The sequence below is a fragment of the Sciurus carolinensis genome, chromosome 3 (assembly GCF_902686445.1).
Source record: "Sciurus carolinensis chromosome 3, mSciCar1.2, whole genome shotgun sequence".
Taxonomy (NCBI): domain Eukaryota; kingdom Metazoa; phylum Chordata; class Mammalia; order Rodentia; family Sciuridae; genus Sciurus; species Sciurus carolinensis.
Window position 1 is genome coordinate 43,058,017 of NC_062215.1, and position 20,322 is coordinate 43,078,338.

At 36.2% G+C, this 20,322-nt stretch overlaps 1 protein-coding gene across 1 annotated transcript in view; it reads right to left on the reverse strand.

The window, feature by feature from the left end:
* The window catches only part of Ulk2 (unc-51 like autophagy activating kinase 2), an 81,655-nt gene that overhangs the window by 46,488 nt on the left and 14,845 nt on the right, over positions 1-20,322 (reverse strand). The window contains 9 exon segments of the mRNA XM_047544397.1: positions 6,180-6,268; positions 6,563-6,610; positions 8,165-8,247; positions 9,716-9,774; positions 10,951-11,052; positions 12,610-12,683; positions 13,506-13,679; positions 19,072-19,108; positions 19,379-19,411. Of these exon segments, the coding sequence (XP_047400353.1) occupies positions 6,180-6,268; positions 6,563-6,610; positions 8,165-8,247; positions 9,716-9,774; positions 10,951-11,052; positions 12,610-12,683; positions 13,506-13,679; positions 19,072-19,108; positions 19,379-19,411 (699 nt within the window).

The window sequence follows — 20,322 nt, forward strand, 5'->3', positions numbered from 1 at the left end:
ATGCTTTTTCTGCATCTATTGAAATAATCATGTGATTCTTAACTTTAAGTCTGTTGATATGGTGAATGACATTTACTGATTTCCGAATGTTGAACCAACCTTGCATCCCTGGGATAAAACCCACTTGATCGTGGTGCACTATCTTTTTAATATATATTTGTATGCAATTTGTTAAAACTTTGTTGAGAATTTTTGCGTCGATGTTCATTAAGGATATTGGTCTGAAATTTTCTTTCCTCGATGTGTGTCTGTCTGGTTTAGGTATCAGGGTGATATTGGCTTCATAGAACGAGTTTGGGAGGGTTCCCTCCTCTTCTATTTCATGGAATAGTTTGAGGAGTATTGGAATGAGCTCTTCTTTAAAGGTTTTGTAGAACTCGGCTGAGAACCCATCTGGTCCTGGACTTTTCTTTGTTGGTAGGCTTTTGATGACCTCTTCTATTTCATTGCTTGAAATTGGTTTATTTAAGTTGTGTATGTCCTCCTCGTTCAGTTTAGGTAATTCATGTCTCTAGAAATTTGCTGATGTCTTCGAGGTTTTCTGTTTTGTTGGAGTACAGATTTTCAAAATAGCTTCTAATTATGTTTTGTATTTCACTCGTGTCTGTTGTGATGTTTCCTTGTTCATTCTGAATTTTAGTAATTTGAGTTTTCTCTCTCTTTCTCTTTGTTAGTGTGGCTAAGGGTTTATCAATTTTATTTATTTTTTTCAAAGAACCAACTATTTATTTTGTTAATTTTTCCAATTGTTTCTTTTGTTTAAATTTCATTGATTTCGGCTCTGATTTTAACTATTTCCTGTCTTCTACTACTTCTGGTATTGGTCTGCTCTTCTTTTTCTAGCGCTTTGAGCTGTAGTGTTAAGTCGTTTATTTGTTGATTTCTACTTCTTTTTTTGAATGCGCCCCATGAAATAAATCTTCCTCTAAGTACTGCTTTCATAGTGTCCCAGAGATTTTGATATGATGTGTCTTTGTTCTCGTTTACTTCTAAGAATTTTTTTATTTCCCTCCTGATGTCTTCTGTTATCCATTCATCATATAATAGTGTATTATTTAATCTCCAAGTATGGAGAAGTTTCTATTTTTTATTCTGTCATTTATTTCTAATTTCAATCCACTATGATCTGATAGAGTACAAGGTACTATCTCTATCTTCTTGTATTTGCTAACAGTAGCTTTGTGGCATAAAATATGGTCTATTTTAGAGAAGGATCCATGTGCTGCTGAGAAGAAAGTGTATTCGTTCTTTGTTGGATGGTATATTCTATATATGTCCGTTAAGTCTAAATTGTTGATTGTGTTGTTGAGATCTATAGTTTCTTTATTCAATTTTTGTTTGGACCATCTATCCAGTGGTGAGAGAGGTGTGTTAAAATTGCCTAGTATTATTGTGTTGTGGTCTATTTGATTTCTGGAATTGAGAAGGATTTGTTTGACGTACGTGGATGAGCCAATGTTCGGGGCATAGATATTTATGATTGTTATGTCTTGCTGATTTATGCTTCCCTTAAGCAGCATGTAATATCCTTCTTTATCCCTTCTGACTAGTTTTGGTTTGAAGTCCACATTATCTGAAATGAGGATGGATACTCCAGCTTTTCTGCTGTGTCCGTGGGCATGGTATGTTTTTCCCCATCCTTTCACCATTAGTCTATGGGTGTCTCTTTCTATGAGATGAGTCTCTTGCAGGCAGCATATTGTTGGATTTTTCTTTTTAATCCAATCTGCCAGTCTATGTCTTTTGATTGATGAGTTCAGGCCATTAACATTCAGGGTTATTATTGTGATATGATTTGTATTCCCAGTCAATTGACTCATATTTGTTTTTGACATGATTTGGTTTCTCCTTTATTTGGCTATTCCTTTAGGCTAGTTCCTCCTGTTGCTGATTTGCATCGTTGTTTTTCATCTCTTCCTCATGGAATATTTTGCTGAGAATGTTCTGTAATGCTGGCTTTCTTTTTGTAAATTCCTTTAGCTTTTGTTTATCATGGAAGGATCTTATTTCATCGTCAAATTTGAAGGTAAGTTTTGCTGGGTATAAGATTCTTGGTTGGCATCCGTTTTCTTTCAGGGCTTGGTATATGTTGTTCCAGGCCCTTCTAGCTTTTAGGGTCTGGATTGAAAAATCTGCTGATATTCTTATTGGTTTCCCTCTGAATGTAATTTGATTCTTTTCTCTCGCGGCCTTTAAAATTCTGTCTTTATTTTGTATGTTAGGTATTTTCATAATAATGTGCCTTGGTGTGGGTCTGTTGTAATTTTGTATGTTTGGAGTTCTATAAGCCTCTTGTACTTGGTTTTCCATTTCATTCTTCAGATTTGGGAAATTTTCTGATATTATTTCATTGAATAGATTGTTCATTCCTTTGGTTTGTTTCTCTAAGCCTTCCTCAATCCCAATAATTCTTAAATTTGGCCTTTCATGATATCCCATAATTCTTGTAGATTCTGTTCATGATTTCTTACCATCTTCTCTGTTTGGCCAACTTTGTTTTCAAGATTAAATAATTTTTCTTCAATGTCTGAGGTTCTGTCTTCCAGGTGTTCTATCCTATTGGTTACGCTTTCTATGGAGTTTTTAACTTGGTTTATTGTTTCCTTCATTTCAAGTATTTCAGTTTGCTTTTTTTTCAGTATCTCTAACTCGTTATTGAAATGATCTCTTGCTTCCCGTATTTGGTCTTTTAACTGTTGATTGGTGCGATCATTTAATGCCTGCATTTGCTCTTTCATCTCCTCCTTCAATGCCTGCATTTGCTCTTTCATCTCCTCATTAGCTTCCCTGATCGTTTTAATTACGTACATTCTGAACTCCCTTTCTGACATTTCTTCTGCTATGCTGTCATTGGGTTTTATTGATGTAGTATCTAGATTTGTTTGGGACATTTTCTTCCCTTGTTTTCTCATATTGGTCAGCTGTCAGTGGGACCCTGAGATATTGCAGATTTCCGCTACTGGCTTATAGTGTCCCGGTAGATTTCCAGTGTATCACCTCCCAGCCTTCAGTAGCCTGATGTCTTGGAGAAATTTGATAATGCAGTGCATCCGAAGAAAGCTGCCCCTAGCCCCCTACTGGTTCCAGGGTTTGGAGCTGGCTCTGTGCGGAAAGGCTCTCACTGGGGGCCTGCACCGTGCAGCTGGCCGTGTGGGAGGAGCCCACCGCCGGAGTGTGGAAGGCTACCTGGGAAAGACTCTAGCTGCCCTGCCCTGCTCTGATAAGCCACCCCTATCTGTGCCTGCCACCCGGGCCGAGCTTTACCCAGTGGGCAGACTCACCTGTGGCTCTATTTCAGTCCAAGTCTCTCAATGCCTCCCCTTCTTAACTCCTGGGTTCTGGAGCGACTGGGGATGCAGTCACCCTCTAGGCCGCCATCTTGGATCGCCCCTTGGAAAGAGCCTGCAGCCGGAGTGGGCAGAGCCGCCTGAAGAGTTCTCTGGCTGCCCTGCCCTGATCCCAGAGGCTGCTTACGGATAAAAGCTCTCCGTTGGTTCGGGGACTTGTGGCTGGCTCTACGTAGAAAGCCTCTCACTGGGCGGTCTGCTCCGAGAAGCTAGCCTTGAAAGGCACCTCCCACCGCAGGGGTCCAGGCTGCTTGGGGAAGTCTCTGGTTGCCCTATCCTGGTCCCTGAAGTTGCTTGCGTGCTGGCGTACACTGGGAGTACGCTGCGCTGGCTCCGGGACTTGGAGCTTGTTCTGGTCAGAAAGGCTCTCACTAGGGGGCCTGCTCCGAGAACCTGGAGAAGCTGGCTGTGTGGGCGGGGCCCACCGCCGGAGTGCGCAGGGCTGCCTGTGGAAGACTCTAGCTGCCCTGCCCTGCTCCGATAAGCCACCTCTATCTGGGCCTGCCACCCGGGCCGAGCTTTACCCAGTGGGCAGACTCACCCGTGGCTCTATTTCAGTCCAAGTCTCTCAATGCCTCCCCTTCTTAACTCCTGGGTTCTGGAGCGACTGGGGGTGCAGTCACCCTCTAGGCCGCCATCTTGGATCACCTCTATTTATCTATTTTATCTATCATCTATCAATCTACCTACCTACAATCTATCTATCTATTTATTTATTGGTGGTACTGAGGATTGAACCCAGAGGCACTCTCCCACATTCCGTTTTATTTTTTATTTTGAGACAGGGCCTTACTAAGTTGCTCAGGCTGGCCTACAACTTATGGTGTTCATGCCTCAGCTTCTCAAATAGCTAGTATTATAGGCATGCACCACTATGCCCTGCCCCTTGCTCTGTATGTGTATGTATGTGTGTGTGTATGTGTGCGTATAAAATGTATGTATGTATATACATATATACATATAATTTATATATCTTTATATATATAAAATACACAATACACACATACACACACACACAATTTTCTAGAAATTACTGAGTTACCACCTATTGTACACACAATTAGAAACTCCTTATGGTAGTGGTTATACGTGGAAAGGGCCTACCCATAGTAATTATAGCTATTATGAAGTATATATTTGACACAATGTGATACATAATATGGAAAGCAAATTAATTAATTAAACAACAACAACGACAACAAAAAACCCTGCAAGCAAAGGTTAACCAGACGTAGTTCCAGAGGAGGACATCCAAACTCAGCTCTCCTCAGAGTTACCAGTGAGAAAGCAGTGGGGCCAGGACTGAGGCCAGTCTACCCAGCTTCAAATAAAGTCTACAGTTATTGTATGTCAATACACTTCCTCTACCTTTCTCCCCAACAAACTCCATTGTGGCTTTTTGTGTTTGTTTCTTTTGTTGTGTTTTTCAAATATTATGGACTGACATAGGAAATATACAAAGTTCTTTATCCCCTCTTAATTTTTCTCCTTCACAGAAGATAAAGTAGGCCTTACTAACACATCCACTTTTGGTTTGGGTTTATACAGTTCTATAAGAAGGTTTTTTATCAGTTTCAAGACTTGTCTGTTAGTAATAGATTACTTTCCAATATGCCTTAGCTATGAACTAGCAGATTTCCCTGAAAAATAATAATAGCTGTTGTCACTGCTTGAGTACTAACTGTGTGCCAGACACCATAGTAAGAGCTTAAGCTCATTAATACTTAAAGAACCCTGTGTAGGAGGTAAATTGTACTGGTTTCACATATAAGGAGGGCTCAGAGAAATTAAGGTCCTTGTCCTAGTTACTACCGAAAGTAGGAACTCCCAAACTCCATGCTCTTAAACATGAATTGTCTCAACTGGCTAATCACACAATTGCTTCCTTTACAGGTCCTCCACCATTTTGCCAACAGAATTAAAGAAATTCATGTCTGTCTGGCTAATCTGGAAAATATTCACAATAGCTGACACAAAAGCTTTGAACCTTCAGCTATATAAAAGCCTCAAGGTCACAAGACTGCAAGAGAGGATTTGGAAGAAGAGTCAAAAAAAGCACAGAAGAGAGCTAAGCAAAACCCTGGGAGATGGGCTATAATTGTAGCTCAGTGGTAGAGCACTTGCTTAGCAGGTGTGAGGCACTGGGTTTGATCCTCAGTACCACATAAAAATAAATATCTAAAATAAAGGTATTGTGTTCACCTAAACTAAAAATGTTTTTTAAAAAATAAAACCCTGGGAGAGTAGAGTAAGAAGCGACCCGAGTAATCAGAAATCCCGAGTGAGGATCAGGAGAAAGTACTTAAACTGGAGGAAACAGAGTCAAGGAGGAAATAGCTTGGGAACTTCAGAAGAAGAAAAGAGGATTGAGTGGAAGCAACTTTAAGGGGTCAGTAATCACAATAAAGACAATCTAAGCCAGTAAATAATGGCTCCAAGGTCACTCCTCTACCATTAGTTATCCTATGTAATCCTGAAATTTACAGCATCCAGGAAAAACAAATATTTATTGCTTATTCACCTGTAATGGGTATTCTTTGTTTACAAGTATCACCACCAAAATCCTATAGAGTATAAAAAGTGGTAATAATATTGTAATCAGTGTTCAGAGGAAACGGCCCAGAGAGGTAATATTTTTTGCTGAAGCTACATAGCAAAGAAAGGGAAGAAGTTCAAAAATAGGTCCACTTGACCCAACTCTAACACCTTCTCTTAAACCTCAGCTTAATTAGTAAACACTACACATAAAAAGAGACTCCACAACAAGCTCCATTTGTGAATAAATGCAATAGCACTAATTTTGAAATTATTTCTAATAAAATCAGAACTTACTGGTGGAGAAGCAAAGCGACAAGATGGAGAACTGCCACAGGAGTTTCCAGGGATAGAGCCAGCATACACAGGCACTGGGACTGGGCAAGCTGGGGAATAAACACAGACAAAGAGCTATATCACATTGTAGTGCATTATAAGACCTGTCTAATAGAACGAGCTGTCAAAACTACTACATCTTTGTTTTAATCAAAACTTTGCATTCAACTAGCAAGTAAAGCCTCCATGGATGCAACTAAAAATAGAGCAATTACTAAATCTTTTTCAACTTGGATATGGATGAAAAGACAACTGCTATTTTGTAATACAAAACTCTAATTTTTCTATCAACTTGCATTCACTCTAAGTAAAAAATGAAAAAAAAAAAAAAAAAGAGTACTCACATTTTTTTACTGGAACTTGCTCTAGAAAAGGATGGCTAAAAAATGCTTCTGTAATGAAAAATGAGAATGTAACCTTTAAACAGACTTTAATCAATGATAGCACAAAGTAGACAGACAAGAAGGAATGGAATTATACTGGAGTCAAAAAATGACACTAAGCAGTAATCTGAATCCACAAGAAGAAATGAAGAATACCAGGAATGGTAAATATACAGATTTTTCTCTATTTTTTCCTTTCTTCCCTTAACTTCTGAAAAAGACATAAGACTGAATAAAGCAGTAGCTATAACACCACACTGTTGAGATTATAACATAGATGTAACAATTACAGCATAAAGGGAGGAGGGAATGGAGCAACATCAGAAAAACAAAGTTTTTATATTTACTGGAATTCAACTAGTATTTATATAAAGTAGACTATGCTTGTGATGTACACTGTAATCCCTAAAGCAACCATTCAGAAAATGACTCGAATGTTCAAAAAAAGAATTAATAAAGGAATTTAAACACTATACTAGAAATCTATCTGTTTAATAAATATCACCTCTTTAGATAACAACTTCCAAAATGAACCCTGGACCCTTCCTCTGAAATTCAAGTGCCTCTGAGAGCCTTTTTTTAACCCTTCAAATTTCACTTAGATATCTAACAATTATCTTAAATGTAACATAACCAGGAAGAACCCCTCTTCTGGTCCCCATAGTCTGCCCTGCCCATAGTTTTCCTAACTCTGTAACTAACATCTTCACCCTTACAGTTGCTCAGACCAAAACTCTCAGAGTAGTCCCTGAGTCTTTCATTTCATACCCCTCATTCAAACCATCAGTAAACACTGTTGCCTCTGCCTTCAGAAACCAACAACTTCTCACAACCTCCACTGCTATTACTCCAATCTAAGCTCCATTTTGTCTCATTTGGGTAACCAAGACTTTCCTGAAGAGTCTCCCAGTCTCTGACCTTCCCCTTACACAGAGACCATGCCCAAGAAGCAGGCACACTGATTCTTTTAAAAACATTAATCAGATCAATTGTCCTCAACTCAAAAACCTTCCAATGGCTCCCCAGTACAGTTTAGAGAAAAATCTGTCTTTAGCTAGCCTTCTAGCTGTTCAAGCTTCCATACATGCTCTCTACTCTAAACCTCTGTACTGGCTATTCAAACTACCTGAAAAGCTCTTTCCACACCCAGCCACATAGCTCACCCTCACTTCAAGTTGATCAAATTGATTAAATGTCATTCTCTCAGTGAAGACTTTACTTCTCTGACCTTAAAATCTCAATCCCCCACCCCATTTCTTTAAATTTTCTCACAGTACCTTGCACCTTCTAACATAGTATGCAATTACAGTTTATAATTCATTTATTTTGTCTTGCCCCCACTAGAATATATGCTATATGAGGACAGGGATTTTCTTTATTATTTTATCTCTATACCTAGAATATAATAAGCACTCAAATATTAACAAAATTTGTGAAAGAAAATAAACAAAAAGTAAAATTAACTAATTTTCTTCTGACATCTTCATAGTATCAATTTTCAATCTGTTCAGAGTACATAAAAGTAAAATTAAAAAGCACACAAAATTTGAAACTATTACTTACCAAAGTCCATTCTGTCTTTTTGGTTTCTCTGAAGCAAACCCAAAAGGAGATTAGCCAAGTAAGGTGAAGTTTCTCTAGGAATACTAGGGAAAAGTAAACAACAACCTAAGTTGTTATTTAATCATATTAATTATATTAACTACATTATTTTTGCCTTCATTATGGCAAATGAAAATGTATATGCAGTTTCACAAATACAAGACCACAGCAAAGCATCATATATTGGTGGAAGAAGGTAGAGCATTACAAAAGCCCTTGAGAAATAACCCATTTGAGAAGATTCCTGTATTATGACTATTATTGGTTTAGAAAATTTGTAAGAATAAAACGCTCAAGAAGCACAGCACAAGCATCTGAGTTTTAACACAACTTGCATAAACAGTTACTATGAAGCTCTCTATTAGAAAAAGAGCCACCTCCAGTTCTGCCTGAAAAGGGTTGTGATCAAATAAATACAAGTAAGAATATAATTTCCTAAATCCAATAAGAAAATGGCAAAGTAATTGAAAACTGAGTAATAGGAACATAGAAATAATGGAATAAAAACTACAAAAGGATATTAAGGTAAATTAAAAAAAAAAAACCAGCCAGCTCTGGTATAACTCAGAGGTAGAGCACTTGCATAGCATGCAAGAGACTCTGGGTTCATTACCCGATACCAAAAGAGAAAAAAAAAGTCAATTTCAGTAATGAAGAGAATAATGCAAATTAAATTAATATCTAATTGGTCCTGCTCCATTTATGAGGCATCAAGTCTGTTAATTTAATATTACATGTTGATAAAAATGTGAGGAAAGAAGCACTCTCTTAATTGCTGTATCAGTTGGGACAGCCTATTTGGAAAGCATACCTTTCATTCCAACAATTCCATTTCTAAGAGTCCAATCTAAAGAAATGCACAAAGGCGTGATCGTGCACGTGCACAAAAACACACACTCCTTCTTACTTCACTAAAGCCTGCTTATAGTAACCAAACAATGAAAACAACAAGGACTTGATTAAATAACTACAGGACTCTAGATTGCCATTCAAAAGGATGCAGTATCTCTCTACATACTGTCATTGAATGTCTAAGATATTCTACAGAGTAAAAAACTTATGTTTCAGAACAATTCATAAAATACAGTGTAACTTGTCTTAAACTACATGTGTAATGTGCAAACACATTTATAAACTCAAATATGTATTAAAAAACTCCCACATAAAAGATTTGGATAGATACATAGCAAACTCTTGTTAATCCTACAGAACAGGGCAAAGCTTAGGCAGGAATTTACTTTCTACTTTATGCACATCTATTCTGTCTGCCTCCTCACAAAGAACACATAAAACTTCTATAATTTTTTTCTCTATATTTGCTTTATTTTTAAAAAACAAGAAATAAAATGGTCCAGCACTATTCAGGTACCTCTGCAATTTTCTAACTTCCTGCTATCACATCACTGTCAATTGAAAAAAGTCTCATTAACAGAAATACATAGAACACCTAGGGTTCACACAAATAACACAGTGCTCACAAAGAGTAAAACCCGGTGTAATCTAAACACATACCTAGGCATTAAGCTCCTGTTTTTTTCATAAAACATCCTTAGGTCTTGAGGACTATTGGCCTGTTTAAAAAAAAAAAAGAGGGAGGGAGCTTAATTTCCTGAAAAAAGTGGAGGCAGGGGTAGAGCTTCCAAACCATATTATCAATACTTGTATTCTTGATACAGCGAACATATAATTTTAACTTGAAAGCCATGGATTGCTGAAAGAATAATCCTTAAGGAACTTCTGAAAAAGTACACAAATTCTACACTCAGATATAATGTACCTTTTCTAATGTCAAACTGTCAATGGTAAGAATTGCTATTCTAGGGTTGGGAATGAAACTCTAGTATTATACCTGCCCAGCATGTGCTGAGTCCCAGCACTGCAAAACAAACAAGCAAACAAAAAAACTACTATTCTGGAGGTTACATGATCTACCCAAAAGGTAAATTATTATTGTGTAAAATCCAGATATATTTAACAACTTAAGACCTTCAAAGGATTCAAGGAAAAAAACTAAGTATACTGTCACTATCCATTCTTTCCATAGCAATAAACAGTATCCTTACAGTAAGAGTTGCAGGATTAATGAAACTGACACTACATACAACCTAGGTTGGAAAATTAAAAATGACTACCCTGGCAGTCACCAATTTTGTTTAAACTTGGGCAGGCAATTTCACTTTGTTCCAAATTTTCGGATTAAAAAACCTTTGTAACTAAGAAATTTAACTTGGCAATATGAACTCAACAGAATTCATCATAATTATTCTCTGTAGAGCCACTTCTTTATGGGCTGGTAGGGGAGAAGAAGAAAAACCCAAAGTAATTTACATAAAGCCTCAACAATTACCTCCTTCTCACCCAGCACTGTCAGAGTTGGAGACACGATTTCCAGTGATCTCCCAGACCAGCTCCAACCTACACATGGATTCCAGGACCCCAAAACCAGGTTAAGCAGAAAGTGCTTTTTTCAACATTCACACCCATTTCCCACCACTGCTAGACCCCAGCTAGTTTTCACAAGTCTGGAAAATATCCTCCAGCCTTCATGCCCACTCCAACTACAAAGGGCAGGCAAATGAAAGCAAAAGATGTTCTAGCTCACCACAGCAGTTTCTGCCTATAACAAAATCAAAGTAAGTCTCAAAGGAGCCAAAAATACTGCTTTCAAAGTATTCATTTTATAGGTCAAAGGCAACTAAAAAATGAGAAGATTCCAAAACTGAAACAGAAGAAAAAAGTCAGTCTACCTGAAAAGGTGGTTTTCCAACTAGGCATTGATATATCACTGTTCCTATGCTCCACAAGTCAGCCTTAGCATCATAATGTTGAGACATAATAACTTCAGGAGCCTGAATGTAGAAAATTGAAGAGACATAAATGTTAGCTACATAATTAACATGCACATATTAATTAACTGACAATGGTCACACTCCTAACTACTTAAAAAATCATCGCACTGTGATATTTCTCTAATAAAATGACACTGCAGTGAATTTAGACCTACATAATTATGAGGTCTACATTATTATTAGGTTTTGAGATTTGATAGTAAATCTCAAAAACAATGCTGCATGAAAAGGAGAAACAAATGGATAAAAAGTACAGTGAGAATATTAAAACAATAAGGAAAAATATCCACCAACTATAGTATAGGACAAAGATTCCCTCAAGGCTATGAGAGGTGGAGAGTAGGGAATGAGATTAGGGAGAAGGTACAAAAGGGACTTGGTTTGTCTTAAATATTTAATTTCTAAACAAAGTTCAAGTCAAACATGGCAAAATATTAACTTCATTAAATATGGATGGTAGGTACATAAGCATCTGCTACATTTTTCCCTACATTTTTCTTCAATTTGAAAGCTTTTCTAATAAAAATCACAATGTAAAGCACAATAATAAAATGTATCTTAAAAGCAAAGGCATTTCTCTACTACTTTGTTACAGGTATTTTTCCCACTTCTCATCAAATAAAGAGATAGGGGTATACCACTGAGCTATTCCCCAAGCCCAATTAGAGACCTATAAACCTATCTTACATTTAGAACAGAAACAGACATTTACTTCACATAGTTCTGAAGTTCTAGAATTAAGTTATTTCTAAACTTAATACTTCACATTAGGTCTATGGGTATAGCCAGCAGTAAAGCACTTGCCTAGCACATACAGGACCCTGAGTTCAATACCCAGTACCCCCCCCCAAAAAAAAAAAATCCCTAGTTTCATAGCCTAGCACTAACAGACATAATAATATCTACATAAAACAATAAAGAGAAATGATAAGATTTTTCAGCATTAAGTATGAGGCTGTCTACAGTACAGCAATCTTATCAAGACAGACAACATGGAGAGATGAACATATCTACACAGAAGAGGTATTTTTAAGTACTCCTAAGCACTACACATCAAGCATAGTATTTTTATACTTCATGAATTTTTATTTTCAACTTAATAGGGGATTTCTTTTATTAGCTATTAAAAATAAAAACAAATGGGCAGAAATGACTTAATTTCATATTCACTATGCTAAAGCACAAGATAACTGCAGTACTGATAGTATAATTAACATTAATAATAGAAATAACAATTCAGACTATATATAAAAATCAAGCCAGGTGCAGTAGCACAGGCCTGTAATCCCAGCGGCTCAGGAGTTTGAGGCAGGATAATCGCAAGTTCAAAGTCAGTCTCAGCAATTTAGGGAGACACTTAGCAACTCAGTGAGACTCTGTCCCTAAATAAATACAAAATAGGGTTGGGGATGTAGCTCAGTGGTTGAGTGCCCCTGAATTCAATTCTCAGCACCCCTCTCCCAAAAAAAAAATCAAAATTACTCAGAAACAAGCAAAATATTTAGATTTCAATGCTTATGGTGCTGTGCCTTAAACCAAGGATACAAACTTACTCACCATGTACATCGGAGATCCACACAATGTTGCAGCCATCATATTACTGTGTAGATAACGAGCAAAACCAAAATCCGCTATTTCACAAAATAAAAAGTGGAAAAACAAATGATACCTTTGGCTCACAATTAACATATATCATATGATTCTTTAAGACACAAGAAGGCACAAATTGTGAAAAATAACTTATTGAATAAGTCTGCCCACCAAAGGAAAAGTAGTAGCTATCTCAATTTCAACAAACCAAAAAATAGTAGTAACAATCAACGGTACAGTTCACTACTCAAGTTTTGTAACCACAGGATACCAATCTTCACAAATAAAAATGCTAATGCAATAAATGATTCATTAATATAGCCCTCATTAAATACCAGATATAGACTACATATAAAAATCAAGCCAGGGGCTGGGGAGCTAGCTCAATCGGTAGAGTGCTTGCCTTGCAAGCACAAGGCCCTGGGTTCGATCCCCAGCACCGCAAAAAAAAAAAAAAAAAAAAAAAAAAAATCAAGCCAGGTACAGTGGCACAGACCTGTAATCCCAGCAGCCCTGAGTTCAAACCCCAGTACCCCAAAAAAAAAAAAAAAATTCCCTAATTTCATAGCCTAGCACTAACAGACGTAATAATATCTACATAAAACGATAAAGAGAAAAGATAAGATTTTTTAGCATTAAGTGCGAGGCTGTCTACAGTATAGTGATCTTATCAAGACAGACAACATGGAGAGATGAACATATCTACACAAAAGAGATATAGCATTTGAACTATTTTTTTATTGACTGCTTCAAATAATTTTGATACAAGAGCACCAAAAAACTGCCAGAAGTCAAACTAAAATTATCTAAAAATACTGAGTCTCAGAAATGTCCTTTCCACCACGCAAAACATGGCTGTTTACCTATTTTGATGCGAATACCACTGACACTTGACTTTCTGCGATTGGCATAAGACAACAAAATGTTCTGCGGTTTGAGATCCCTGTGGATTATTCCTTTGCTGTGCAGGATTCGCATGGCAGCTGCAATCTGATGTAGAAACACTCTAATAGTATCTTCACTGAGAGTTCCTTTAGCTGGTAGAAAAGGAGTCACATAAATATTTAAGCACATAAATCAAACACCATCTGCATATTCCATCAAGAGCATTGAGTTGTGAAGGAGGGCATGAAAGGAAAAAGGAACTAGGATTCACATTTATTCCTTTTTTACTTTAATAACTGAAGTCTATCATGACGAGATATCAGATTTCTCAAATATGATAACCAATCTGTTGTAAAGAGAGTAGATTTGCATTTGCATTTTTGTTCTCACTAAGTTTGTTTTCTTTGGCTTTTCCCTTCTTGTATTTAATGGCCAAAGTCATACACACAGTTCTGAACAAAAGAGATGCTCAACAAATGCAAATCTCCTTTACAAACCTTCATGTAAGTCAAAAACTGAGAATAAATGTTCTTATTTAGACTCAATCATTATACAAACATGAATTTAAAACAGGTGAAATCATTGTGTGGCATTCACCACCTCTTGTACCTGGTCAGGGATCTGTGCTCCACAGATAATTCCTCATATCTTCTCTGTTGCCCCAACATCCCTGTCCCTCACAAGATCTTTCATAACTAAAGATACCTTTACAAAGAGATGTTTTCAACAATAAGGAGATAGTGTACACATTATCAGAAGTATTCATTAATCATTAACTACAGCAGCTTTTAGGGCAGGTAATGGCTAATAGCTTAGTGTCTGATAAAGCTGCCTTTGTTCAAATCCCAGCTCCTCCCTCCCTGGGTGACCTGGAAGATGATCCATTCTCTCCCTTTTCCACACAAAGCTGATAAGAGGCTGATCAGATGAGGTTGTTTTGAGGATTAAATAACACACTTAATAATGAAGATTTCAGAAGGTCTAAGACATAATACACACTCAAATGTAGTAAGTATGCAAAGAGAAACTTTCTATTATAATGGACCTAAACACCACAAGTGCAGTTATTTGATTCCACTTTAAAGATTAAACGTCCTTAAACCTATTTAAATCCTTTGTGAACACATTTCTGCATATACAATTCTCAGAATACAATCTATAGAACTTTTCCATGTATAATTTTAAAAGGTAAAAATTAACACCTGGAACAAGTGAAATATTAAGGTCTTAAAATCATTTTATAATGACATGTCAGGTGATATTTCATGGTTTTAAAAATCACTTTAATATCATCAGGTATGGAGGCACACACCTGTAATCTCAGCAACTAATGAGGCTGAAACAGAAAGATCACAAGTTCAAGGCCAGCCTCAGGAACTTAGTGAGACCTTGCCTTAAGTAAAATATAGAAAAGGACTGGGGATGTAGCTCCATGGTAAAAAGTACCCCTGGGTTCAATCCTTGTTACCAAAAATAAAATAAAATCACTTAATGACATATTAACATTTATGTCCTTAATATCTTCAAATAAAATAAACCAACACGGTTTAAAAATTACCAAATCTTCTTCCTGTGAGAAACATTCTTGACCTATCCTCCCTCTTTTTATTTTCTGGGGCTCCTGTCCTGGTGTCCAGTGGGAAAAAAATACACAAAAACATATAAAAATGAAATCTCTCATATCATTCTTGGAAAAGAACAGAGTTAAGAATTTGAGCCAAGTCCAGGGGTTCATACCTATAATGCCAGCACTCTGGAGGCTGAGTCAGGAGAATTGCAAGTTCTAGGCCAGTCTCAGCAATTTATCAAGGCCCTATCCCACTTAGTGAGATCTTGTTTCAAAATAAAAAATAAAAAGGGTTGGGGACATGGCTCAGTGGTTAAGTGCCTATGGATTCAATACCCATTCCCAATACCAAAAAAAAAAAAAAAAAGAATTTTTTTTTTTTTTGAAGTACAGAGCTGGGGTGAAGCTCAGTAGTAGAAGCACTCGCTTAGCATATGTGAGGCCCTGCCTGGGTTCATCTCCAGTTCTGCAAAAAAAGAATACAAAAAAAAAAAAAAAAAAAAGAATTTGGAGCTCATTCTACCAGATCTACTTTCTTATAAATGTCAACATACATATTAATTCATATTAGCTGGCGGGGCAAATCAATGACTAGAACTTTATCTTTGTAATGTTTTGCTTAAATTATATTCCAACAAAATGGATACCGTATCTTTTTCATTTTACTCACTTATAATTTCAGTTTGGGGCTTAGAATAATTTAGCTACTTTAAAGTGACTGCAGGTGCTTATAACTTGTATCTTTGTCCTGTGACATAATATTGAATATACCTGAAATTTATTTGATTCAGAGTCCAAATTCTAACACTTCTCCCATGAGGAATAAAAACAATGACCAAGCTTAAGCTATTTCAAGCACAACCTATAGTACAGATTCATATATATCAATATAGGCTCTGCTCCTCTCAACACAATTCTGGAACTGAAATTCTCACTTCAAAAACAACAAAAGCACAGGGCACAGTGGCGCACATCTGTAATCCCAGCGGCTCGAGAGGCTAAGGCATGAGGATCACAAGTTCAAAATTAGTCCTGGCAAAAGCCAGACGCTAAGCAACTCAGTGCGACCTGTCTCTAAATAAAATACAAAATGGAACTGGGAATGTGGCTCCGTGGTTGAGTGCCCCCAAGTTCAATCCCTGGTAGCCCTGACCTACAAAAAAACACAACAAATTCAGTGACAACATGAAAACTATTTTGAATGAATTCTTGAACACATTAACATCAAAAGAGTAGAATCATCTACAGCTGCCACACTTATAATACTCTACTATAACTAATGTTAAAATACAGTTTACTAATTTAGAATTTGTTTTAAGATTCTGATTGATGGAATTTATTTTCTATCTTTTGAAAATGTGAAATTTTTATTTATCAGAGCAAATAAAAATACTGAATGATCATGTTATATTACAATGGCAGTCAGGCTGAGGTTCTAACTCAGTAGTAGTGCGCTTGCCTAGTACGTGTGAGGCACTGGGTTCGATCCTCAGCACCACAGAAAAATAAGTGAAGGTATTGTGTACATCTACAACTAAAATATGTGTGTGTGTATGTGTGTGTGTGTGTGTGTGTATAAAAATACAATGGCAGTCAACCTTCCAAACATTCCAGACCTTGTAGGCAACAGATATACCATATGAACCACACATGTAACTTTAAATCATCTAGTAGCTACATTTTAAAAAGTGGAAATAAGCCAGATGAGGTAGTGTACGCCTGTCTCAAAAAATAAAAAATAAAAAGGGCTGGAGATGTGGCAATCTCTGGTACAAAAAAAAAAAAAAAAAAAAAAAAAAAAAAAAAAAAACCAGAAAGGTTAAAATTAACATATTTAACCCACCCAATGCAATACATCCAAAATATTATCACTTTAACTTGTAATGATATCCAAATATTGAGATTTAATCATTATTTTGTTCTACTGATGTGCTCAAAACCCAGGGTGCATTTTACACTTACAGCACAACTTAATTTAGACCCCATGAGGTCAGTGGCTACTGAATCAGACAATGTAAATGCAGTTAATTCCTTTAAGACCATAATTTCTTTTATATGTCTTTAGAAGTATTTGTAAACTACAAGAGATCCCTCCTTAAGGACTATGACAGAGAAGGTATGGAGAGCAGTTAAAAAAATAAAGTTACGCAGCAATTAAGTGATATAAATATTGGAACTAGAACTGTTGATTGCCTAGTTAACTCCAACATTCAAACTCTTCACTATTTGGTCCTCTGTTCCAGCAATACTGCTCTGGAATATCAAACACAAGAGTTCAACATCAAGTACAAAACTACTGTCAAAATTAATTTAAATCTGCTTCACTGGATAACATGTTTGTATTGTTTATAAAACAAACTCTAAGCTGATGAGTACTATAAGCTAATAACAAGTGCCACTTGGTCTGACCCTAGCACAAAGGCATCTTCACCAAGAACCCGTAGAATGTCAAGGAACACAAAATTCTGAGATAGACAGCAAGACAGAGCAAGGTGCTTCCTAGCTTCAACTTCTTTCCACTGGCAGTGAATCAAAGTACCCATCTTACTGCATTCAATCTATTTAAGAAAGTTTTTTTTTTCTTGTGGTGCTGGGGATTGAACCCAGGGCCTTGGGCATGCAAGGCAAGCACTCTACCAACTGAGCTATATTCCCAGCCCAAGAAAGACATTTTTAAAACCATCATTTTATAAATTGACAGATTTTTTTAATCTGCCAAATTCAGGACAACAGTTACCTCTAGGGGAAGGATGGGAATGAAACTGTAGAAGGACTTCCAAGAAGTTTCAAATGTATTTATAATTCTTTTTTAATTTGGAGTATATACCAGTGTACTTTATGCTATTCTTTACACACACTGTGAATGTGGGCAATATTCTATATTTTAAAAGAATTTTTTTAAGTCTCATTGTTAATTGTACTCCCTGGCTGCTAAGTAGAATCAAGCATTTTTAATAAATTGTTTCACTTTTGTACACTGTCCATTTTTTATGTATATTCACAGGCCTTAGTGCTTTTACCATCATTTGCTACAATATGTTTATCGGTTGAATGTATTAACCTTTTACTATCATTTTGCATATTTCCCTTGCATTTTTTAAGGGATAAACAAGTAGATGTTGACCTCTTATAGCATAATTAAAATAAAATATTTTGGAGGTGCACAATTGGATCTGAATCCTTCAAACCTTACATGTATGTATTTTAGGTACGGAATTTCAAGTACCATCTAATACTAAAAGCTTACTTCTGTGCCAAATAATTTCAATGTCACATTTAATCCATTATAATGTTATTGAAATTTTGTTGGGTTTATTATAAGAAATGTTCCCATAAATAGATTCTTGGATGTGTTCTTCCCCTACAAATTGTTTATTTTATTTTTTAATTTAGGGTTGCTAGTGGCAACCTATTCAAGTTTTCTTGTTCTTTTGCAGAACTAGAGATTGAATCCAACAACGCTTGCACTGACACTAAGTCACATCCCCAGTCTTTCTTATTTTTTACTGAGACAGGATCTTAAGTTAATCAGGCTGGCCTCGAACTTGTGATCTTCCTATCTCATCCTTCCAAGTTGCTGGGAATAGAGGCATATGCCACTGTGGTCAGCTAAAGTTTTTTGTTTTGGTGCTGGGAATTAAACCAAGCCCCCTTTCATACTAGGCAAGCACAGTACCACTACGCTCAATCCCCAGCCCCTCCAGCAGAGTCTTTTGAAGGAGAGAGATTCTATTTGGTTTCTTTCCTCCTGGGGAAAGGATCCCCTTTCTCACTGTCAAGAGAGAGACAGGAAAAAAGGTAACCATATATAAGCAAATAGGAAAAAACTCGACAAACAACAACTGGTCAACAAAGTGACTGCAAGTTAAACACAAATATTTATTGACTTTCTACACAAGTGCAGGAAACAGAACCATCTCTGAGGGTTAAATAGACTGCAATATTATTTTTATTGAACATACTCACACACAAATTACCTTGCAAATAATCTGCCAGGTCTCCACCATTGCAATACTAACACATAAAAGAAAATGTAATTAAAATTAAGACAGTCACTCAAGATAAATTCAATCCATTCTCATTAAAAGTCATTTGCATACAAATCTAAAAACATTATAAATATATAATCAAGATTTTTAAATTTTATATTCTTATAAAGTAGAATATAAATGACTGAATTTTATTGATTTAAAATTTCTAATAATAAACTACTGTCAATTTAAAAGTAAAAATGAATCAAAATGAATTTGAAATGAATTCAATGGAAACTCATATAATACCTACCTCCATCACCAGAAAGACAGAGTTGGGCAATTCCTAAAAAGTAAACATATTAAATATCACACTTAAGAGAAAAAGAACACTAAATTTTAAAATAATGATTTTTTAAAAATATACTTGATCATTATTAAATTAATAAAGTGAACACACAAAATCTATCAGAAAGTGAAAAGAAAATTCCCAGTGATGTAAGCACCTCCTCTTCAAAGTCAAAGCAAGGTTTGATAACAGATACAATTTATCAAGAAGTTCAATTCTGCTTATGAAAAAACTAAAGAGCAATTCGTCTTTTGATTATGACTAACCTAAAACAATATCTAAAACAAAAAGCATGGTAAATTTACTAATTATGAAAAAGGGAAAAATTCTTGGGTCCTTAGGGAAAGAAGTTGCACTTTGAAAAGTATGAGTGGGGCAGAAAAATGACTTATAATCCTTCCTAGCAACACTAAAATATACAGTCTCATTTCTAGAACACATGACTCAGGATGCATTGTTCTTTTCTTCTGGTTTTTATGTTTATTTAGGGCAATCACATAATTAGGCAAATTGTTGGCAAAAATGCTTCATCAGATGTCAGCCCAAGATATGTTTCAAGGTTGTAAGGAACTAATTTGAAAAATTTTACAAAGTCCTTCAAATATACATAGCTCCAGGTCTGTTTCTTGAATAAATAATTCAAAGACTGATTAATTGGTTCTTCAATGACAATTTTTATAGCATTAACTAAATTTTAAATTGGGCCTCCCTTGGGCTTAAGCCTATGCTCAAATGTGATTCAAAATATAGTGCTTCCAAGTAGCAGTTGGCTTTACCAAGATCCTAAAATCAAAAGATAAGGTATTCTGTGGGAAAAGGAAAGAAGGGTAGGGCAGAAGGGGGATAGCGTAGAGCAGTACTACTCAGAGTTGGTTCGAAGACCAGTGCCAGTCAGCAAATTATCTCAC